The 22,857-nt window shown below is 52.9% G+C and overlaps 10 protein-coding genes across 10 annotated transcripts; 6 read left to right on the forward strand and 4 right to left on the reverse strand.

Moving 5' to 3' along the window:
* Window positions 1-412: 412 nt before the first annotated feature.
* AYO20_05916 (tRNA(Ile)-lysidine synthetase) lies at window positions 413-2,189 on the forward strand (the record flags this gene model as incomplete). The annotated part of the gene is made up of 2 exons (XM_022644207.1): window positions 413-563; window positions 610-2,189. The coding sequence occupies 2 exons, from the start codon at window positions 413-415 to the stop codon at window positions 2,187-2,189; spliced, it is 1,731 nt and encodes a 576-aa protein (XP_022499733.1).
* A 479-nt stretch (window positions 2,190-2,668) lies between these two features.
* Window positions 2,669-3,968, forward strand: AYO20_05917 (hypothetical protein; the record flags this gene model as incomplete). Its single annotated transcript, XM_022644208.1, has 2 exons — window positions 2,669-3,199; window positions 3,255-3,968. 2 exons carry the CDS (start codon window positions 2,669-2,671, stop codon window positions 3,966-3,968), a joined length of 1,245 nt encoding a protein of 414 aa, XP_022499734.1.
* A 511-nt stretch (window positions 3,969-4,479) lies between these two features.
* Window positions 4,480-6,456, forward strand: AYO20_05918 (hypothetical protein; the record flags this gene model as incomplete). Its single annotated transcript, XM_022644209.1, has 1 exon — window positions 4,480-6,456. One exon carries the CDS (start codon window positions 4,480-4,482, stop codon window positions 6,454-6,456), a length of 1,977 nt encoding a protein of 658 aa, XP_022499735.1.
* Window positions 6,457-7,393: 937 nt separating this feature from the next.
* AYO20_05919 (hypothetical protein) lies at window positions 7,394-8,278 on the reverse strand (the record flags this gene model as incomplete). The annotated part of the gene is made up of 1 exon (XM_022644210.1): window positions 7,394-8,278. The coding sequence occupies one exon, from the start codon at window positions 8,276-8,278 to the stop codon at window positions 7,394-7,396; it is 885 nt and encodes a 294-aa protein (XP_022499736.1).
* An 890-nt stretch (window positions 8,279-9,168) lies between these two features.
* AYO20_05920 (hypothetical protein) lies at window positions 9,169-11,183 on the reverse strand (the record flags this gene model as incomplete). Its single annotated transcript, XM_022644211.1, has 6 exons — window positions 9,169-9,447; window positions 9,565-9,662; window positions 9,734-10,175; window positions 10,259-10,635; window positions 10,701-10,890; window positions 10,968-11,183. The coding sequence occupies 6 exons, from the start codon at window positions 11,181-11,183 to the stop codon at window positions 9,169-9,171; spliced, it is 1,602 nt and encodes a 533-aa protein (XP_022499737.1).
* Window positions 11,184-13,115: 1,932 nt separating this feature from the next.
* AYO20_05921 (hypothetical protein) lies at window positions 13,116-14,093 on the forward strand (the record flags this gene model as incomplete). Its single annotated transcript, XM_022644212.1, has 1 exon — window positions 13,116-14,093. The coding sequence occupies one exon, from the start codon at window positions 13,116-13,118 to the stop codon at window positions 14,091-14,093; it is 978 nt and encodes a 325-aa protein (XP_022499738.1).
* A 297-nt stretch (window positions 14,094-14,390) lies between these two features.
* Window positions 14,391-14,924, reverse strand: AYO20_05922 (hypothetical protein; the record flags this gene model as incomplete). Its single annotated transcript, XM_022644213.1, has 2 exons — window positions 14,391-14,582; window positions 14,796-14,924. 2 exons carry the CDS (start codon window positions 14,922-14,924, stop codon window positions 14,391-14,393), a joined length of 321 nt encoding a protein of 106 aa, XP_022499739.1.
* Window positions 14,925-15,611: 687 nt separating this feature from the next.
* On the reverse strand, window positions 15,612-18,074 carry AYO20_05923 (hypothetical protein; the record flags this gene model as incomplete). Its single annotated transcript, XM_022644214.1, has 7 exons — window positions 15,612-16,207; window positions 16,275-16,641; window positions 16,696-16,767; window positions 16,818-17,277; window positions 17,328-17,574; window positions 17,634-17,759; window positions 17,813-18,074. The coding sequence occupies 7 exons, from the start codon at window positions 18,072-18,074 to the stop codon at window positions 15,612-15,614; spliced, it is 2,130 nt and encodes a 709-aa protein (XP_022499740.1).
* A 986-nt stretch (window positions 18,075-19,060) lies between these two features.
* On the forward strand, window positions 19,061-19,684 carry AYO20_05924 (hypothetical protein; the record flags this gene model as incomplete). The annotated part of the gene is made up of 2 exons (XM_022644215.1): window positions 19,061-19,375; window positions 19,430-19,684. 2 exons carry the CDS (start codon window positions 19,061-19,063, stop codon window positions 19,682-19,684), a joined length of 570 nt encoding a protein of 189 aa, XP_022499741.1.
* Window positions 19,685-20,565: 881 nt separating this feature from the next.
* AYO20_05925 (hypothetical protein) lies at window positions 20,566-22,039 on the forward strand (the record flags this gene model as incomplete). Its single annotated transcript, XM_022644216.1, has 2 exons — window positions 20,566-21,365; window positions 21,508-22,039. The coding sequence occupies 2 exons, from the start codon at window positions 20,566-20,568 to the stop codon at window positions 22,037-22,039; spliced, it is 1,332 nt and encodes a 443-aa protein (XP_022499742.1).
* Window positions 22,040-22,857: the final 818 nt, after the last annotated feature.

Genomic DNA, 22,857 nt, shown 5'->3' on the forward strand with positions numbered 1-22,857 from the left:
TCAAATACTTGCTTCGCTCTATTTACAAAGAGCACATTTACGCCCAACCTACAGCAGAATTCTGATATATTCAGTGTAGGTGAAATCAGGTACCACAACCAGAATGGCATTTTCTCTGTGTTTCTCTTCGAGACTTTTTTCTTCTGCCGAAGATGTGATGCGCTGGTTACATCTGCCCTAGGTGACCGGATTGATTTTTTCGTGCATGGCTTGCTTTCTAGTAAATCGGACGGCCAACGCGGTGCCATGTCTAACCGTCAAAACCTTTCTGAGTTCTTTCTTGGAAATCTGGAGAAAGCACGGATTGGACCGCGACCAGAGGAGACCGGTCCCAATAGGTTTGCTCTACCATCATTTGGACGGGACTCTGCTGATAGATCCAGGTGTATGCGTCAGCGGAGGCCCCGATTCTATGGCGTTGGCATACTTGCTCAATGAGATTAACACAGTGCCTGAAAAGCACAATGTTTCCGTCCAACCATTCGTCTTCATCGTCAACCACAAGGCTCGTAGAGAAAGCACCGATGAAGCCAACTACGTTCAATCTCAGCTACGCCGTCTTAGTATGTCTCTCGAACTCTGAACAGAGCCCACGCTTACGGTCCCAAGGCATTGAAAGCGAAATCCTCGAAATCCAATGGCCCAACAACATTGATCCAGCGAGTACCGCCGATTTCGAATTGAGGGCTCGGCGAGCACGGTATCGGCTGGTTGCAGATGCGGCGATTCAGAAGAAGATCCACCATCTTTTTTTGGGACATCACCAAGACGACCAAGTTGAAACAGTCCTAATGCGTCTCGTGCGGAATGCTGGGACATCATTTCTCGGGTTTCAGGGCATGTCAGAGCATAGCACAATACCGTGCTGTGAGGACATTAGGGGTGCAAACGAAATTGAAAGCTACGAGAGATTTGCGCGGTGGCTAAACCCACACGACCCGCGAGTAAATCGAGAGACAATGGACTCGAGGCTCATCAACCAAGGGAAAACTGTGACGCCTTCTGTGCCGGGCGGGCTGCGGATCCACCGACCTCTCCTGTCGTTTGCAAAATCTGCGATCATTGACTTCTGCAACACAAATCACGTCCCACATGTCCAGGATAAGACAAATTATGATCCTACACTGACACTCCGGAATGCTGTGCGGTATATGAGGACCCATTACACCTTACCCAAAGCCTTGCAAACATCCTCCATCCTCTCACTTCAACAGTCGTCCTGGCGCTTTGCTACTTCCCTTGCGGCGCGAGGGGAACAGATCCTTGAAAATCTCAGAGTGCTTACCTTCGACCTGCGGTCCGGTCGTATGACTGTACGAGTATCGCCTGCTTTTATCTCTCTGTGCGAGTTGGATTCTGAAGCTGGGGCATATGCTTTGGCGAGACTGACAAGTGTGGTGAGCTCGCAGTCGAGAGATGAAGAGCCGACTCTTGTACCTCGGCATAACCTGAGGCAGTTCCTGGACAAGAACCGATCTCGATCGCGAGAGTGGGTGACTGTGCAGCAGGTGTTACTCGAGAAGTCAAGCACTGGACTAGATATGAGCGAACAATCGGCGACATCCGGATTCCGAATGGAACGGCAGAGCGAGTTTAGCGAGAGCTTTTCCGATAGTGGAGGGACGATATGGACGCTGTCACGTCCACCATTACGTCTGGCAGAAATCACACGTACATCAAGGAGCTTTTCCCTTGACATCCGACCAGGCGAAGTCGGCAATGAGGGTGCGGGTCCAATCCTCCGGTTGGGATGTGCTAAGAACTACAACCAGACAGGGCTTTGGTCCCAGTGGATGCTTTGGGATCATCGATATTGGGTGCGTGTACGGACAAAAACTGCCGAAACGCTTTCCCATATCCGCATTCGCACTTATTGCGAGTCCGATGTACAAAGTGTGTACACAAGGCTCAAGGATAGGGGCTCAGAGCTTCAGTACATTCTAGCAGAAGCAGCCCCAGGAAAGTTGAGGTTTACAATTCCCGTGCTGACAGTAGACGGACAAGTTTCGGTGTTTCCGACATTGAATGTCGTCGTGGGGGGAAAGGACTCAATGCGTGTTGACTCTGGACTGGCAGATCACTCAATCCTTGAATGGGAAGTCTGCTACAAGGTCATCGATCTGCCATTTATCAATGACCGTCGAGAAATGATTCATTGGAAGAATGCGCAGGTAAAACGCCACAAGTGAGCCAGTGTCTCTGCTAGCGATGCCGCGAAACCAACTGAGAGAACACCCACTTGATGATCCCCTGCGGAACCCAAAACTGCTTGAAGAGTACGCTCGAACACATCCAACCCTTCTCACTGGGACATTCCAGCAGCAACACTATCAGTCGGACAAGATACCTGGCACTACATTGTTCGACATCGCTATCACGGAAATACCCCAAGGGACATCTACAGGAATCGGTCGATGATGAGCCGGCGGACGATGGCCGTGAAACTGATGCAGAGCGCCCGACTAGACGAATGCTTGGGTAGATGTTAGCGAACCTGTGGCATCGACACATATTCCGCACTTTGGTGCTGGAGTCCAAGGATGCTGACATGATATCCGAGAGAATGCCGAATGGTGGACTCTGTGCCCCCGGAAAGCTGCAAGATGATTGCTGGTCATTCGGGAGGATCATACTTGGTCTTCCCCACACGGGGTCTTCACGCGTCGTCATGTCAATCCACCAGACGCGGAGAGGAGGTGGAGATAGTGGCCTCGGCCATTTGGCGAAGTCTATATATCTCGAATTGGCCGCCGTTGCGCCGGACCGAGCGTTGGCCCAATCTCAGTTTCTCAGCAACAGTATCAGCAGCACAATGGCAACTCAGGCAGTCCCCGAAGCGCTGACGGCGCCAACACAAACGTTCAAGAATGTTCCCCCATTCCCTGAGGATGTGCCCACCGCACCCCTCCTTCGCCTGTCTCTGGCCAAACTGCTTGACCGTGATCCTGAAGAGGTGAACCGATTCGTGCGAGCCTGCGAAGACCTCGGATTCTTTTACCTAGACTTGACTGGGCCAGGAGACTCTTTGCTCGCCGATGCAGACCAACTTTTCAAGGTCGGGGAGGAGTTGTTTGACCTTCCACTGGAGGAGAAAAAGCAGTATGACTTCCAGAAGAAGGGGTCGTACTTTGGGTACAAAGGCTTTGGTGCCAATGTTGTTGACCGAGATGGCAATCTTGACCGCAACGAGTTCTACAACGTGAGTTGAGTTCAGTACCTGGGTGGCTACGGGACGATTCCTGACCGACATGCAGGTATCCAAAGATGACATGTTCGGGATCATGGATCCGATACCTGCCCCTGAAGTTCTCAGCTCACGACGGCCCCTTTTGAAATCCTTCATGTCCTCAGCTCATGGGATTGTCACACTGGTGCTAGAACTACTTAACGACCACCTCAGACTACCACCCAATACATTGCAAGGCATGCATCGGCTCGAGGGCCACGCGGGGGATCAGGTTCGTTTTATCAAAGCTCCGCCTCAGCCTATGGACGACAGACGGACCGCGTTGGGTGAGCACACCGACTTTGGAAGTGTCACGGTCCTCTTCAATCGGTTGGGTGGTCTACAGGTCCTTCCCCCGGGGCGAGACGCACAATGGTGCTACGTAAAACCCCTCCCTAACCACGCCATTATCAATCTGGGCGACGCAATGGTAAAATTCACAAACGGCCTTCTCCGGTCCAATATACATCGCGTGGTCTCTCCACCCGGCGAGCAGGCAGACCACACCCGATACTCCCTGGTGTACTTCAACCGACCAGAGAATGACGTGTTGCTGAAGCGGTTGGAGGGCAGCGAGATGATTCCTCCATTGGATGAGGGCACAGTTGAAGAAGAGATTAATAGCAAAGACTGGATCTTGAGACGGGCACTGGGTCATCGTATTGAACTGTTTGGGAACGATGCGTCGAACTTCGACAAAATCCAAGGGACGGAAAAGATCAGCCAACGTGCATACCTGTAGAGTCTGGATGGGTGTGGGTATGACGAAGTGGGAGTCATTCGGTTGTTTGTATGAGCCACGTTGCTCAGTGATTCGTGTCAATAACACATATTTGATTCGATTATCCACAGTGACTCAGACATTGAAGGCTGTGAAGTGAATGAGTCGTGAATAATCATGAATCGTGATGGTGTCTCCAAAAATGTCGGGCCTCGACCCAAAAGGGGTTTAGCCTCCCTGCGCACAATAGAGAAATTTCGATGATTTTTCTCACTCGATGTTGTAACTATTGTTCATTGTTCACCAACGATTGATTGCATTGGGCCAAAAGCCTGGTGCGTCAAGCTCCAATCTTCACGTCAACCATACTTGCCGCATATTCGTATTCGTTCGTCCACATTACTACGTCTCATGTGTCGAAAGAACACCCCCATCTACATCTGCCTACCCGGCCATGTTAACCCCGCCACCTCAGGCCCGTCGGCCTGTTCTACCGGCCAGCATCTCGACTCCTTCGCTTCCTTCAAAAACCATGAGACCCCAACCTATGGAACGGAGATCAACCCTGAAGCGGTCAATCGATGAAACCAGTTTCATGGAGACGCCTTCGAGTCCCTCCAAACGCTCTCGCGTGACCTTTGATTCCGACGTCGAGATTGTGTCCGCAGACGATGATGAGGACCTGGATCCCCTGGTGGTCAAAGAGCAAGTGCGGAGAGCCATTGAAAGACATCGGTTTAGAGAAGACGAGGCATACGAGCGTGTCAAAGGCTATTTCAATTCCTCCCCGGACAAACCAAACGCACCGTCCACCAAGGTGCTCAAATTTCACCTTCAGGCTCTCCTGGCCAATGTCACGTCACTCGACAAAGACTGCAGCGGCTTGGTCGATGCAGTGCTGAATAGCGAGTGGGTAGGACGGGATGATCAGTACTATGCAATTTTTGTCAGATTCCTCAACAACCTGGCTGCGGCGCAACGCGGCTATCAGCGCAAGATCATGTCGGTCCTGGTTGACCTTTTGGGACCTCAAAAGACACGGCGCATCGACAGCTCAACCCCCGTCAGACAACCAAAGATCCATCGACGAGTTCTGCAAGCCATCCAACACATCACCGTCAATGTCCCTTCATCACCTGCCGCTCTTGCCGATCGTGTCGCTTCCCGACTCCAGTTCGATTTTCAGAAGGCTGAGGAGCGCTTGACCTACATACGAAATTTTATGGAGATGATCAAATATGTGCCCGAGCTCACATCCGAGATTCTGACATGTGTCTTGCGAGAACTCATCAAGCTGGACGTTTCGGTTCAGGTTGATCTCGATGATGAAGAGGAGGATGTCGAAGACGATTTACTTAACCACATGTCGTCTTCGCAAACACTGGTTGCACGCTCATCTCAGGACATGATGGCCGGCGGGCTCGATGATCAAAGTGATGATCTAAGCACCAGTGATGAATCCGAGATGGATGAAGACGAAGACACTGACCCAGCTGTCGCTCGTCGCCGTAAACTGAAGGAGGATATCAAGCAGATTGACCTGATTATGGACATTCTGTTCCAATACTACGCCAAACTCACCACTTCTGCCGCCCTCCAAACCCGCGATAATGCTGTTGAGCAGCTTATCTCTCAATTTCACACTCACATCCTTCCGACATATCGGGCGCGGCATCCGCAGTTCTTGGTCTTCCACTTCGCCCAAGCCGATCCTATCATTGTCGATCGCTTCGTCACATCCTGTGTCGCTGTTCTTGTCGATAAGAAACAACCGCATCTCCTTCGACACAGCGCCGCCGCCTACTTTTCGGGATTTGTCGGCCGTGGTGCCCATGTCTCGCCGCAGGTGGTGCACGACTGCTTGGATCTGCTCTGCGACCATCTGACCATCTTGCGAAAGTCATACGAGCCCACTTGTCGCGGTCCCGACCTGAAACGCTATGGCGATTTCTATGCCGCCTTCCAAGCAATCCTGTACATCTTTTGCTTCCGCTGGCGAGACATCGCCTCTGCCAACTCCGACGACGAATCTGACATTGACGTCGATGAGGATGAGGCCGAGACGTACCATTTTGCCGAGTCACTCCGTGAGTCACTTCGGGCGGCGATCTACTCCCCACTCAACCCATTGCGCGTCTGCACCCCGGTCATTGTCGAGCAATTTGCCAAGCTGACGCACGCCTTGCAATTATTCTACGTATATCCGAAGCTTGAAGAGAATAGACATGTGCGGGTTACTGGCCACTGGCGCGGCGTGTCCGATTTGACCATCAGCAATCCAGACCGGGATTTGAGTTGGGTTGGAGACAATGGGATGTTGGAGGGGTATTTCCCGTACGACCCGTACCACTTGCCCATCAGCAAGCATTGGATCGAGGGAGATTACGTGGAGTGGAAAGGCATTCCTGGGGAGGAGGCCGAGGACACGGATTCTGAAGATGATGCAGGTATGGATGTTGGGGGGGTTGACGAGGATGACGATCTTGATCACGACTCAGACGATGAGTGATCTGGTCGTGTGCGCGTGGACTTTGGCTGCCCGCCTGTCTGTTTGTGTCATGGTTTTCGCAACGCACCAAGTATTTACAGCGTCACGAGAAAAACGGCCTGTCTCTTATTGCAAAAGGGAAAGGGAAAGGGAAATGGCGTTGGATTTGTGTTTGTTCAGACCTGTTGCGTTCAAGCGTGCCTTTTCAAGAGCTACCTATTCTTTCTTTGCATACGCCCAAAAAGTCGGAGTTGGTATGGCTGGACGGGACGAAAGAGGTTCTTGGAACATGTGTATGGTTCCGAAATGGTTCCGAAAGAGAGGAAAAAGAAGGATGAAGATGAAAATGACAAAAGTCTAAAAGTCTAATCTAGAAATTGAACGAATTGACAGATTTTGAATTTTGTCTGGCCTGTCAAGAAAGAAATCATCGGTGTAACGAGGTATAACTGTCGAGAAGGAGCGAGTGACTCGTAGACGTACGTGCCCGGGAATTGCGTTCAGAACGGATTTATTCTGTTGTGATTTGTTGTGATCTGACATAACCTCGCCAGGGTCAACGAAATATTACATGGTCTATATGTTGATATATGTTGATACAGATCAGTACCTGAGAGTCAGTCATAGGAGAAGCTGAGCTGTGTGATGGCAATAGGACAGAACGAATGTATTGATTACAGTAAAATATCAAGAGAACGGACTGAATCGAGTGGATGGATGATCGAATGATATTGCGTGATATCTGAATATGCTCAACCTCGAAAGAAACCGGGGCTCGAAAGAAAGCAGTAGCAGGGTATCTTTTTTTTTTCTTTGGTGCAGTTGTATAACTTGCACGAGTATGCCAGGATTCGTAGGGAAGTGATATTGAGGTGATGGAATATGGCAAGATGTGATAATAACCTCACGAGACAAGACAAGATGTGACGAGACTTGAGAGCCCGCTCAGTCCAGCTCCTCAGACGCCGCCCCTCCTGAACCAGGCCTCCAAGCCCGTCTTCCACGCGCAGAACTCACCTTCGACCTGCGCGGCGATTTCCAGCGTGCCCGGCTCGAGCCCGAACGTCTCGGTCGCCGCGTCCCCTTCGTCCCCGGGCCCGGCCGCGGCACGCATCTCGGCGTGGTCCACGAGTTCGTCATGCATGGCGCCGTGGCGCTGGAAACGCAGGCCGTCGACGTCCCCGTACACGACGTGCCGGCTAAGGCGGTGGCTCTCGGAGATTTTGATGGCGCGGACTTTGTCCATGCCTAGCGGGCGGACGTAGGCGCGGACCTTGTCGAGCGCGTCGACCATGGCCGCGGAGCGGCACTGGAAGAAGAGTCGCTTCTTGGTGGCGTCGTCGAGCGTCCACTTCAGCGACTGTACCGACGCGGCGGGCGTTTTGGAGATTTGCGCGAGCAGCGCGCCCAGCGGGTCGAAGTCGCGGAACTCGGCCTCGATCTCCATGCTCGCTTGGTACTGCGGCGTCTCGCGCGAGAGCAGCGACCCGGGCTTCTGCCACGAGTAGCTGCGGAAGGTCGTCACGGAGAGGTCGGCCACGGCGGGCTCATACTCGAAGTCGCCATTGTTGGCCGACGCGTTGACGGTGGGGAGCTGAGCGAGCGGCCTGAGCACAGCCAGGACGTCGTCGGCAGTCGTGCGCACTTCATTGGCGACCTTGTCCTGCTTGGGCCCTTCGGCGTAGATGTGCAGGGACACGACGGCCCGGTTGGCGGGCACGGTGACGCTCGACTGCCCGTTGAGGTGGACCGAGATGGGCTTCGGCGCCGAGAGGTACGAGGGGATACCGAGGACGCAGAGGACGGTGATGATGGACTGTTTGAGCCAGGACGAGGCGATCATGGTCGCGACGAATTGAGCTGTGGTGAAGAGAAGCATAGAAATTGTTACTCCGGTCTTTGTCTTTGTTTTTTGACAGCGCTTCTCCTCCGAAAAGGCCACTGAGATGATATGTATGTTTGTATGGTTGGTTGATCTCAAGCCCAATAGATCTCAGGACAAGGTGGTCATAATTGCTTCTGAAGGGCGAGAACAGAACAGATGGCGTTTCTTACCTCAATCAAGCCTTCATGATAGCTTTGTGATTCATCAACTGTAGCTACTGGGTAGAGTACGCGAGGCAAGATACCTATAAAGGTGGCGTCTTCAAATGTTTAGGCACCGGCGGAAAAAGGCCAAGGTGTTTGTTTGAAACCCGTTACTCGCGAATCGAAACTGTGACAAGTCAGAAAGGGAAAAGATGTTGATGTCCTGGCTGCCTGGCCCCGGGCATCCGAGATTGTCATGTTTGTCGTGTTTGCTTGTTTTCTCTGTTTGTCCTGTTTGTCTGTGTTTCTTCTACACCCACTGTCCTGCTGTATGATTTTTTTTGCTGTAGGTACTTGCATAGCTCTTCTCCCTACCTTTCCAAAGTCGTGAACAAAATCGGCTTCTATTTTCTATTTCTTGTCCGCACCGTACAGACGACCAATCGCTCCAGGTACGAATGAGGCATTCCATGCACCATTCATATCCCAAACACGGTAAGACGCTGGACGCTGAATCAGATACCGCCATATAAGCCTACCTATTCAGACTTATTCTAATATCCAGGCCATAAGTCGTCTATGTAATTTTGAGCCTCCCACCATGCAGCCCCTTGAGCTTGGTACAGAAGCGACCTATTTATCTATCTACCTACCTACCTATTCCGTATCCACCGTGTGTTGTGTTGGACCTCGTCGAGATTGACTTCACACTTGCTCGGTGTGTCGCGGTCCATCGCTCTTCTCAGTAACTGCTGCAATGCCTTTGGTCGTCTCGACCGTGGAGTCAGGGTGGACCACGGTACCATCCCTACCACTGACCACGAGCTCGTGCGTGTTGTGGTCAATGTGGATGTCCGAGGCGTAGACCATGATGGTCTCGGTGTCGCCAAAGAGTTTGGCCACTTCCTCGAGCGGCACGCCTTTGGTCTCCGGCAGGAGGAAGAACATGGTGATGGTGCCGAGGCCGCAGATGATGATGAAGACCTATGTACGTAGAGAGGTTGTCAGATATTATTTCCCGCAGTTTCTTCCTGATGTGGAAAGAGAGAACAGCCAGGCTGGTGCAGAGGGCGGGCAGACGGGTGGGTGACGGTCACGTACCAGGTAAAACTTCCAGCCAATGTTGGCAAATGCCGTGGCAGTGACTTGCAGATAGACAAGGTCGGTGAGGGCCACCACGGCCATGGACAAGCAAACACCTGTGTTTTATAGGTGACGTGGTAAGCAACTGAGCATTTTGCACGTCTCCATGGAAAAGGATCCAGCTTACCTTTGGCACGCAGATGATTGGGAAACACTTCGCTATAAAACACGATTCCCGCGACGTCGACTCCACAGCTGTAGACGACCTCGAACAAGAACAACGCCGCAACCCCCATCGCCAGACCTGAGGTATTGTCGGTCCCTGAAAAGCTGGCGACCATGGCTGCCTCGATGATGAGCCAGAAGCAGCACCCGCCCACGCCAAACAGCATCAGCGGTTTCCGCCCGATGCGGTCCATGAACAGCGCTCCGATCGCGTTACCGATGATGGCCGTGGTGATCCAGCCGCACTGCAGACGGAGCTGGTCCTCGGTGCCGTAGCCGAGACTCTTGTACAGCGTCGGGCCGTAGTTGTTGATGACCAGCACCCCGGTAGACTGGCCGACAAAGGCGAAACCCATGGCCAGGATCGTTCGCTTTCGGTACGATTTCTTGAAAAACATGTCCCACTAGTGACCAAAAGTTAGTTCTGGGGGCAAGCATGGCAGATCTGGACGGGGCGAGGTGGTCAGGTATGTTGTGTTCTGCTCACCCATGAAACCGACAGGGTACGATCAAACTCGGCCTGCTTGCGCATCTGGTAGAACTCGCCTCGCGCGAATTCTTGGTCCTCGTCGCCCGGAATGGCGTGGAGCCGGAGCACAATCTTCTCCGCTTCCTCCTCGCGGCCCTTCATGAGTAGGTATCTCGGGCTTTCCGGGACGAAGGGAAGCATGACAAGCATGAGGAGCGGGAAGAAGAGCGCAATGCCCAGCGGGCCGCGCCATTGAGCTTGGGGCTCTTTGACATAGAAAAAGCCCATGCCCGTGTACGCTGCAATCGAGTAGCCGATGGCGATGTTGACCCCATTGAGGCCAACGAAGAAGCCGCGTAGTGCGGGCGGAGCAAGCTCAGCACTGTACGCAGGCGCTGTGAAGATGGATATTAATACTCCTTTGTTTTGCGCATTTCGTGGCGTATAAATATGCACTTACTGACTGCCAGGAAGCCCCAGCTTCCCATGCCGGCGAAGAACCTGGCGGTAATGAACATGGCCGTGCCGTTCGAACCGCAAATCAACGCGCCACCGAGTAAGGACCAAAAGGAGCAGAAGACGACACCGGCCTTTCTGCCCCATTTGTCCATGATATAGCTCACTATCATGATGCCGAAAAATGCCCCTGCCTTTGCCCCATCGTTAGATTCATGCGCTTGACTTGTATAAACTGGGTTGGTGAGAGAAGGCCTGGGACGTATCACACCTGGAAAACACCAGACATGGCACCCTCGAGCTGGTCGGCGTCACCGGACGGCAGGCCCGTGGTCGGGCTAAGCAGCTTCATATAGACCAGAAAGCTTGGTTCGCCTAAGGTTGTGCTAATGATGGAGGCCGGGTAGCCAAAGGCTACTTGGCCAAGAGAGACCAGCCAACATATCCAGAAGTTGTACCAATTGAACTGGCGGACCTTTGTCGCCATACTGAACTCGGTCGACGGGATTGGTTTCCACAGAAAGGAAGTACAAAGACAAAATTGCTCACACAAGACAGTGATACTTTCTCCCACATATCCCAGCAGCCACGAGGTATAGAGATAGATCTATATATCCTCGAGCGACGGAATGTTCCTGACCCGGTCTCTGCTGCCTGTATAGGCTAACCGAACGCCCGCGGGTCCATCTGGCGCCCAAAATACGGGGCTGGAGCAGATTATCGATGCTCGAGAAGCCATGACAAGGATGTATCTGAGTCAGGAGAGCGGTATGGGACGACGTGGGATGGGGAAGGAGAGACGCGGAGAAGGGGGAGATCAGTTGTGGGATGTCGAGAATCCAGGACTTTGTTTGCTTTGGGATCCCCTCCAGTTGGCATAAATTGTATGCGTACACTCCGTATGTTGTAGAGATCTTACCTTGTAACCAGCCCTTGAGTCTTCATCAGAAGGATAGGAATATCCGCCTTTGTAAGACTGCTCCAGTCCTACTGTCGTCTACCCCAAAACAGCGGCACAGAGTCTGGGGTATCGAGGCGGAGACCCAAAAATCCCTCGGACCCGCCCACTGATTGCCATGCCACGTACGCTTTCATCGAGCATGTTCATACTTTCCCCCTGCCGCTGTCGGAGGGGCCGGCACATCCAAACATTTTTTTATGCCAGGAATACGGAGTTGATGCGAGTCGAAGACTGCGGGTTACGTTGGGAATTCTTGTGAAACAGTGGTAGACATCATTTGTGCGGACTGCAAACTCCTCCGACTTGCCGGGGTTTTCCTTCACAGGGACAAAGGGAATTCGGTTCTCGGAGGAAATGACTCTCCATTACATCGATTGATATGTTGATGGTCGGATAAAAAGTACAAATTGCTGACTCGTTGCCGCTCCCATTGCACTGACAAGGCCTTGTATCTCGTCGGCCACTCGCCCCCCACTACCGAGGTCAAAATATCCTAGGAATGAAGTCTCCCTTCTTCGCGAAGCTCAATGATGTTCGTCTTCGATATGGGATCCTCTCCCTGGATGGGAAAGGACCTTTGTTCAGGACACGAAGATAGATGGAAGGTCTCAAAAGAATTCATCAAAAGCTTCGACACATGGCCGAGCCCGCTAGCGCGCAAGGCTGTTTACTCCTTCCTTGACAATACGGATAATTGCCCTTTTTTTCTGACCTTGTGTTCTGTAATCGCGCGGGTCAAGACAAGACAGCCTGCATCAGAAACGGCCATAGCACACATATTATAGAGATCTACAACTGCCTCTTTTTCCTCGCAGTTCCTTACGTCGCGTTGGAAGAGTCCCACGCGTGCCCCGCACAAGGCCGTGGGCCTGTTCACTTTGCCGCTAACATTAAGAATTTTACCTTTTGCCTTGGCGGGCTTTGCACGGCGGCATACTTGCCTGGAGCAAGAAATAACAAAAGTTCTCAAGCCACATGAGAGATGAGAGGCCGCTTCTACAATAGGATAGATGGGTTGACAAGGAGCCCGATGTTAGAAACGGCCGTTTCGTGCGATCTAGAAGCGGGATGTCTGGCGACGGTTCAATCGACTCACCCTGACTCGCGCGTGACCGGGACGAGCATACTCACTCATAGGGCGGCATCACCCTCGTCCTGATTGGGGATGAGGCTCGAGCCAGTCTCTTCCCCATCACTTGGAGTGCTTGGCAGCGAGGTTTCTCCGCAAAGAAAAGTTTCGTGCAATAATGAATGCAGCGGCTCGCAAAGGTATTTAATACTTTGTACAAACCTGTGGTAAATACGCAATAAAACCCTGTTCTTCTGATCGGCGCAGTCCGTCTCGAGTCGTTTCTTCTCTTCGTGTCTTCCAATCCTTGAAACGACAACTCTCTAGCCAACCACTCCGGTCCTCCTCTCAATCCGCCAAACCACCACAGTCCGACACCAGCGCCCAAAATGCGCGCCCGCCGGAGCAAGAGATACCGCAAAATCATGGCGGCCTACCAGCGGGGCTTCTCGTTCCACGAACCCTACCAGGTCCTCCTCGACTCCCACTTCCTCAAGACGTGCCACTCGTTCCACATGCCTCTGCAAAAATACCTCGAGAACACGCTGCACGGGCAATGCAGGATCTTCGTGACGAAGTGTACCCTCGCGAAGATCATGGCGGACTGGGAAAAGGTCATCAACAAAGAGGGCAAGGCAAGAAGAGGGCCGCCGCCACGACCGGATTTCCTCCCTCCGCCGACAGAAGTCCCCTTACGGCACTGCAAGCACAGGGACGACGAGGGCCAGGAACTGGGCGTCGTGAGCGAGGCTCGCTGTCTCCTCGATCTCCTGGCAGGTCAACCCCACGGCAACGAACACGCCAAAAATAAACAGCACTACATCCTGGCCACGGCGGACGCTGACGAGAAGGAATCCCGAGCCAAGGGATTCATCGACGTGAAAGAGAGGGCGAGATTGATCCCGGGAGTGCCGGTCGTCTATGTGAAGCGCAGCGTGATGATCCTGGAGGAAATGAGCGGTGTCAGTGAGCGCACTGTCCGGTCACAGGAGAAGGAAAAGTTTAGTCAAGGATTGATCGGACTGGCGTCCCGCAAGAGGAAGCGAGGAGAAGGAGAAGAGGGAAATGAGGATGACGACGATGACGATCTGCTGGCTGAAGAGAAGCAAGGCCCTAAGATCAGAGGGTTGAAGAGAGCAAAAGGTCCGAATCCGTTGAGCGTCAAAAAGAAAAAGGTCAAGGTCTCGTCATCGAGCGGAGCAGGCCAGCATGATGGAGAGGCCGTGGTGCAGAAAAAGTCCAAGAGAAGGGGTACTAGAGGGCGGCGAGAGACGAAGAACAAATCGACGTTGGACCCTCAGAATGGAGGTGAAGCCGGGCAAGCGACTATACCTGCTTCGGCTGGGATCGTAACAGCGGAAGCATAGCGGCTAGAGCAAGCGATGAGCTCTAAGAAGTTATGGAGTTGAGAGGAGTTTCTGCTTTTTTTTTATCGAGTCCTTGGACATGAACGAGATACCCCATCCATGACGGACCTTGAATGTCAATATTTCCTTCTTAATCTGCTCGTCGCAGGTGGACATTGGCTGCTTTACCAAGTTCATTACGCCCGTCAACCATCATTGCTATTTCACTTCTTTCCATTCCCCCTCTCAGCCTCGCCTTCCCATATTTCTCCCAACTCTTCCTCATCTCCATTTCCAGACCCCCGCACTCACTCTCTCTTACTTGGCCAAAAACGCTCTGCCGTATATGAGCAGTCCCGTGACGGCCAACACGCCTAGCCCCGCGGGGAGGGGTTTGCCCGTCTTGATGGCGCGGGGGATGCTGCTGCCGGCGAGTAACACAGAGGCTAGGAGCGCAAGCTCGACGCCGTACGGCTGTTTCTTGGAGATGCGGAAGCCACCGAGACCGTACTGCAGTTGGGGAGGTGACAATGGTCGCTTGCGTTAGCCAAGACTTCTCCTCCTCAGAGTATGGTGTGTTCGAGAACAAGGAGGGTAGGGTAAACAGTGAAGACGCCAACCAGCCGAGAAGTAACACGGCTATAGCTAGGTAACATAGCACACATGCGCCGTTCTGGGTCGGGTCGGGTCGGGTCATGGCGAGAAAAGCGTGTGTTTGCGTACCAGGATTCCAACCGTGAGGCCGGCGGTGATGCTGGGGATACTGCCCGTGCGCACGTAGCCGGTGATGCCACCCACCGAGGTGAGCGCCGAGAGGATGTATGCTGGGACTTCGGAGGCCTGTGCACCCATCGCCCACGAGACGAATGTTAGTAACTCTGTTCTCTCTCACTCATTCCTTGCTATTATTGTCCACGGGGCATGGAATTTCTTCTTCGAAGAGGGCGAGGAGGTGGGGAAAGGGTGGTGCTGGTGTTGGTGTTGACGATGGTGGTGGGGGAGAAACAGAGGGAGGGAGACTGCGGGTTGGCGAACCATTCTTTGCTTTGGTTTACTCTGCTCTGCTCTGCTTTCTACTTCGATTCTGCCAGGTTCTCCGTCGGGTGCGTACGTCGTGCTATATCTGGACACGAAAAAAGACAATCTAATTATCGGCTCGCTATACCAGTGTCGGGGTGACAGGACAAGGGGAAGAAGTTCGACTTGGTGCTATCAATAAATTGTCATCCGATTTCGACAGGTGACGTGACGTTTCCGCAGGCCGTTGCTGCAGGGGCAACTCCAACGCTTCGGAGCTGATCTCTTCCGTCCGCCGAGCCTGACTCCGACTCCATTGGCACTACGAGGTACTAGGACACGCCACAGACAGCCCTTCTACAGAGACTTATTGGGAGGGAAACAAGGATACTGCGCACTTGCAGACCTCTTGCTGAATATGGAGTGTTTGAAACCATTAAAAATTATATTACCTCAAGGCTATTCCCGGACCCGTCGTGAACACCTGTCTATATGCATAAGTATAGGTATATACATCCGTCATCATAGAAGATATTTGATAGCCAAGCACAGCATGGCCACGGTACTGGAAAGGGGCCAGCTGTTCAAAGAGGCTACACCATTGGTATTGGTGTTGGTGTCGTTGTCGCTTGAACCGCTGGAGTTCGTCGTGGAAGGAACGTTCGTCGTATTCAGAATGGCAGTCCCGTTGCTTGAATTTTGATTGTTGCTTAAGCTAGTGCTGTTCGTCGTTGAATTGGTATGTTTTTGCGACACCTTGGGTTTGTTGTAGAATTCGCGGATAACGGTGCTTGCCTGTTCAGCTAGTCCATAGGTCGAGGCCATAAGATGTGCTGAGAATGATATAGGTGGTACGCTCGCGTCGGCGACACGGACGTTTGACAGCCCATAGACGCGCAGGTTTGCGTCGACCACGCCACCTTGCTCGAGAGGCAACATGGCACACGTGGAAGAAGGGTGGAATTCTGTAAATATCACTCCACGGAGCCAGTCCTCCCATTCCTGGTCAGTTTGAACGTCTGGGCCGGGCCACGTCTCTTTGGTCATGCTGCTGGCTAACGGTTCAGTTTCGCCCAACCGACGAGCGAGCTTAACGCCCTCGCGCAGGATCTCAACGTCTGTGATGAAGGAGTCAGTTTCAAGGTCTTAAAGGTCCACCTAGGGGCCAAAAAGAAGAGCACATACCAGCAGGATGATTCAGATAATTGGGATTGATGACAGGATAATCCAGTGGATTAGACGAATTGATGGAGATCTGACCATGGCTGAATGGATGCTGGAGGTTGGCTCCGATTTGGATAGAACCGTCAGTGCTGAGTCCAATGACCAGCTCTATTAACCCGATTGGACTCGTGAGAATAGTGTTTGCTGTAGTGCCATAAATCGCCTTGTAGCCGGAAATCACGCTCGCGTCGGTGCTCGTGTCCGGGATAAATTGGTCAATTTCGCCCAAGATGCTGCTTTGAAGGCCGGGGACTCCGTTGCCAAATAGAACCGAGGAATTCGCATAGGCGGTCGCGCTGTTGACATATGACAAGAAGGCAGGGTCGTTCTGTGACCGTTAGCCAATGAGTCTGAAGTGGATTGGGAGCTGTCCAGACCGTACCTTTTTGGAGCCATCGTCGTTGTATATCGTGCCTGCAGTCTCTGCATCCGTGTCCCACGTTACGGTGACACTCTGTTTCAGTCAGTCGGCGTTGTTGATGACAGATAAGAACGGCAGCTTACTATGTGATCTTGAAGATGCTGGCCGACACCAGGAAGCTCTGACACGACAGGGACGCCTGCAGCATCTAGGACGTCCTTTGGCCCGACACCGCTGTATAGAAGAACAGCTGGGCTGCCAACGGTACCAGCAGCAAGAATGACCTCCTTGTTGACTCCCACTGTAAGCTTGTTGCCACCTCCGTTCAGAACATATTCGACCTGGTGGGCCGTGAGGTTCCCGCCAGAAGTATTGTTGAAGATGATGCGGGTGACCTGGGCGTTGGCCAGAACATCGTAGTTGGGACGTGGTGGCAACGGATCGAGGTATCCAGAACGGCTGTATGAACGCGTCCAGTTGGTCGGGTTAACAGCGACTGTAGCGACGTACGCGCCCCAATTGTCACCACCGTATGCGTCTTGTGTGGTAACTACTCCAGCGTTGTTGGCAGTGCTGGACCACGCACCAACCAGTGGCAAAGTACTGTAGGTGGTTAGTCCATGTTCATACGCGTAATAGTGCAGGGAACGTACAAGCCTGGGTAGGACATGTGAATTGGCCCTTGGTTACCGTGGCTTGCCGGGTTGAAAGTGATGGCAGCCTCCTGTTGAATGGAAGCATCGACAGGCGGGCCGAATGTCTCACTCTTCTTCATCGCGGCGAACATGGAGTCCCAAGACCAATTGTCGGCGCCGTCCATATCACCCAGCATAGCTTGCCATGCATTGACTTCGATTTCACCCGGTCGGTTCAGGTACATTCCGTTGATGGCAGAGCTACCTAGATAAACCAACCCGAGTCAGTTCCCGCATTGGCACCTCAGAGAAAAACAGACGAACCTCCAAGGACCTTGCCTCGAGGCCATGGACACTGGGAATTATTCGCGTTCGGTTGAGGTGTGGTTTGGAACGCCCAGTTGAGTTCCGTCGGCCATAGCGATTCGTAATAGGCATATGCAGGTGTGTCTGCCCTTTGGTTAGCAATTGGAGTGATTTATCAATGGAAAGGGCGTCCGCACCTATTCGTTCTCGAAACTCGTCTCCGTCACCACCAGCCTCGAGGACAAGAACCGTGTGGTTCGAATCTTCTGACAGACGCGCTCCAAGCACGAGACCGGCCAAGCCTCCACCCACAATGACAAAGTCGTACGAGTCGGCAATGCTCGTGCTGTCAATGATGTTGCGTGCTCGAAGATGGGGTTCCCTGGGTTCGTGTGCAGAGGGAGCAGCAGCCACTATCCCGGCGCCAGCGGCCAAAACGAACGACAGAAAGCACCGCATCCTGTATCCTGCATATACCAGTACTGTTGTGTGAAAGACGAAGATACGCGCAGGGCGAAGGCAGAGATAAAAGGAACGGCATATTGAAAGAGACTAAACAACCCCAGTGCCCGTGGATATTCATATCCGTTGACACTACGGAAGCCAACGCGCAATAGCAGGCTGGTAGCGGTTGATGTGCGATGGGTCAAAGACTTCCAGCCCACTCTTTTAAAATTATGTACACAACTAAAACTTAGCAATCACCAATCGAGCACACGTGCTCTATTCCCAGTCGAGCCAGGTCGGCCAGGTAGTGTGTGGAGCATGGCAGTGCCAACATTTTTGAGCAGGTTCATGTTTCGCCAAATCGTTGATCTCGCGAGTTGCCAGCCATCATGGGTAGCACGCATTTTTTCTCCCATCGACCGACCAGGGGTGGAGACTCTTTGACAGCATCCAAGATAACAAACGGCGCTTGTGCTCGCGGATTAGGCGCGGGCGATCTTGACTCTGGAGGAACCCATGCGACTGGTTCGGAGGGTCAGAGGGTTTCAGCTTCGCGAGGGTCAAAGGCACCCACTGGAAGAGGGGCAGGATGGCGTTGACTGGAGACGAGTCGGTGGAGTGATGATTTGTGCAGGGTAATAAAAAAGAAAAACAACAACAATTGATTGTGAGCATGTGCTGTGGTGGTTCCCCAGAACGGGGGCTTGACGTACAAATTCAGGGGCGGGAAAGTTAAAGGTGGTTAAGCTCATGCCGGTGAAACTAGCAGCCGACACCCTCGGCACAAGTAGGCGAGGCTGGCAATTGGGCACGTAATGGGTGGAGACGGACAAAGTCCGACCTTGTACCGTTAGGGCAGCACCATTCGCTTTCCCAAAACGGCCTCATGCATTGGTGCTGGCCACGTTGCCTCACAACTGCTTTTTGACACATGCGTTCAATGCCTCAACCAGCCTCTTTGAATTAGTCGATCCTCACAACAATTAACAGTTGTCACAATGGCGAAGAAACCTGCGGCTCAGTCTCCTGCCACGAAAACAGCTGCTCCTGTTGGCGGCGCTGCCAAACCTCCTGCTGCAGCATCACATACCATCAAACCCTCCGGATCCATCACCTCCAATCCAGCTCCTATCAAGCCTCTACAATCAAGTACATTATCTCCTCGCTCATCTCCACAAGAGATCATCATCCATGTCTGGAACAAATACCTACAAGATACCCCCTCGCGGACCATGCTGTTGGATGTCTTCATGGCCTGGCTAGTGGTGGTTGGCGGTCTGCAATTCGTCTACTGTGTGCTAGCTGGCAACTATGTATGTCTCCCTATTTCCATTCGATGACTTTGCTGACCCGTCGTGCAAATACAGCCCTTCAATGCCTTCCTTTCAGGCTTCTCCGCCGCCGTAGGCCAATTTGTTCTTACCGCTTCATTACGCATGCAAACCTCCGAAAAAGCACCCGCAGGTGCGTCTCCGACGACGAAAAAGTCGACAACAAAAACTATCGATGGTGTGACCGGAGAATTGGTTGAGAACACAAAAATCAGTTCCGAAAGAGCGTTTGCTGATTTCGTCTTTGGGAGTCTGATATTGCATGGGTTTTGCGTGAACTTTATCAACTGAAAGAGAAGAGAGGAACCAATATGATACCCGGTGGTCATTGTCAAGCTGTATGAGCTTGCAGACTTTCCGAGAACTCATGACGTCGATTCGACAACCCAAGCTGGTGGCTGTCCGCGATGCACTTTCGGCTAGAGTGACGGACGCTTCTTGGTAGCGGGCGCCAGATACGAGTATCTTTGAAGAGCGCGTCAAACTTTAGCACGGCGGATAAAACTCTCGCGAGACAGCACGTCGTCTCTACTCGTACACAAAAGTAGATGTATACTACAGGAAAGGAATCAATGGCGGACTTCACTTCGTCTTGGCCATACTGGCAAAGTCTAAAGAAATTGTTATGCCTACAACACTGTCGTCTCTGCAATCAAGACCCTGATCCAAACAAGATGTCAATTAACGCGGGCAATTACACTTGTTATTTTCGTGTGATTGACATGCCACCCTGTAATATTCGGTACCAATTTCCGTTACAATTTCTCATCTCGTATCGGATCTCCCGCATCTCCTCTTCCACACTCTGAACAGCAAAAATAATAATAATAGAGATCAGATACTCTCCATGGCGTATCCTGATTCTTGTATCCTCCCAAACACCAATATCGAGGTGTCGATTGCCCTCTCCTACCGGTAAGGACACACTACGAGGTACTCGAGCACATCGTGAAGGGGATTGATTCGATCCAACCTGAAACGCGCTCCAGGGCAGAGTGTTTCACGTTTCAGGTTTCAAGATGCTCACACTTGACAATAATGAACGCCCGCCAACAGAAACCTCTTGCTCCTACTACCACTGTTCTCGCTCCCATCCCTTCGTTGTGTGCTGTGTTTCCTGCATTTGCGACCGTGTCTTGTATTAATCCTGTTTATCGTTGTTTTTGGTCAGTATGAAGACCGAGCTGGCCTCTGTCCTTGCGGTGCTATGTTTTCTTCAGCCTGTCCATTTAGCGAGCGCGCTGGAAGCGCCCGCCGTGGCACATCAAGACCACCTAATTCTCCAGAGCGACAGTGCTATCGAGACCGACGAGGGCAGCACGGTTGGTGATGGATTCGTCCGGGGTTCAGGGCAGGCGGAGGCCGATACCGATACCGACACCGACACCGACAACTCTTTCGACGATGCTTTGGATGATTCTCCTTGGTCCCATAGACCAGTCTGTACCGAGTACTTGGACGAGCTAGAGGACCAACTGTGCGTCTACACGGACGCGACGTTCAGCAACGGTCGGGGCATATCGATATTCACGACGCCTCGGATTGCCGACGAGTTTGCCACGCTGCTGCCCTTCCAGGATCCCGATGCGCTCTCTTCCCGCGGCATCAACCCCAACAGCGATGCGGACAGGCCCTGGTACACGGCTCCAATCCCCGGCAAAGGGGTAGGCATGCTGGCGTCACGGGCCTTGCAGCGCGGCGACCTCATCACCGCGTACACCCCGTACCTGCTCGCGCACATGGAGAACGTCCTCTCAACACCCGAGCGCGAGAGGTTCCTCCGCATCGCCGTGGACCAACTCCCCGCGGCCGGCCGGGACGTCTATCTCAACCTCGCCAAGATCTACGGCGAGCCGAGCGTGGTGGTACAGGACGTGGTCAAGGCGAATGCCTTTGAGATGGAGGTTGGTGGGCGGATGCATCTGGCCGTGTTTCCAGAGGCGTCGAGGATGAACCATGCCTGTGCGCCCAAGTGAGTTTGTCCCCCATTGAATCCCCTTGATCGCTACTTTTACCATTTCTCCACGCAAAATTGAATCCAATCGCCTTCCATCCACCCCGTGCGACCGTCTTGTAGCGTGGAATAACTAACCCGGCCTCTTATTAAAACCCAGTGCACAATACTTCCTCTCACCGACACTGCTCACGCACTACGTGCACGCGGTGCGACCGATCGCGCCGGACGAGGAAGTGACCATCTCGTACGCGCCGCCGCTGCGGCTGCACGCGGACCGACAGGGGTATCTCCAATCGACGTTCCACTTTGGGTGCACGTGCGCGCGGTGCACGGCGACGGCGGAGCGGACGGTGGCGGACGCGGACAAGGCGACCGAGGACATGATCGCGCTGCAGTGGGCGCTGTCGCAGTGGACGGCCAACTCGACGGCCAGCGTCAAAAAGGCCGAGATGCTCGTCGCCCTGTACCGCCGCGAAGGGCTCGACGCGTTTCTCGACGACGCCTACGGCCACGCCGCCCTGACGTACAACGCCGCGGGCAGCGCCAACGGCGCCAGAAAATACGCGAGGTTGGCCGCAGAGGCCGCCCGCCTCAAGTACGGGCCCGACGCCGACATGGCCAGGGAGTGGGACAGGATCGTCAAGGATCCGACGAAGCATTCGAGCTGGAGGAAGAGGAAGTCGCCGTAGCGGGCCCGTGTAACGACGACGTCGCCGTTGCCAATACCGGAATAGTGTATTATATTATATCTTGACTGGAATATCTGGACAAAAAGCGATCGTCGAGAATGAGATGAAAGAATCTGTGGTACACAATGAACCACATAGATTGAAGGGGCGTTATGTTCGACTACAACTACTCATGAACTCTCTCTGCATTCCCGGCTCTTCATCTCAGCCTCATCCCTCACCCATTCGCTCACTGCTCCGCCCTGCTGCGATTCAGTCCTGATCCATCGGGCCGGTCAGTCCCACACATGCTTCCATTTCACTCATCCATCCGTCAATGCAGACATCCCTCATAATCCATATTTTTGTCCCCCTTTTCCCAACCTTCGCTCCCCCCTTGCTTCCTGTGCCCTGAAAGATGCGTGCGATATAATGACAGTGGGTAAACCTTGAAAACCTGCACGCAGATGCGGAGAACCGGTGAAGAGGTCCAGCGTGGCTTGACATGTTGGATGCCATTCCATCCGTCCTGAAGTCGTCCCCGGCGAACTGCTGCGACCCCCCTTATCCACACGGGTAGTGATGCAACAAATAGACAGATTGCCATCGTCGAAGAGAGCAATAACTGAATCCAATTCGGTAATGACAGACAACCACAGCTGAAACAGATGACGAACCGCAATTGAGTTTGATCGACCGGTAGACTGATAGCCGCGTGATGAAATCGTTCGAGCCCCCGATATATCATCCCACATAAGAAACAACGAGCTCAAACCAGTGATCGCAAGCCATAGGACGAACAAGCATCCCATCGTTCCAACTTCGCACCTCTTGCTCAA

Source organism: Fonsecaea nubica (assembly GCF_001646965.1).
Source record: "Fonsecaea nubica strain CBS 269.64 chromosome Unknown Scaff36, whole genome shotgun sequence".
Classification (NCBI taxonomy): Eukaryota; Fungi; Ascomycota; class Eurotiomycetes; order Chaetothyriales; family Herpotrichiellaceae; genus Fonsecaea; species Fonsecaea nubica.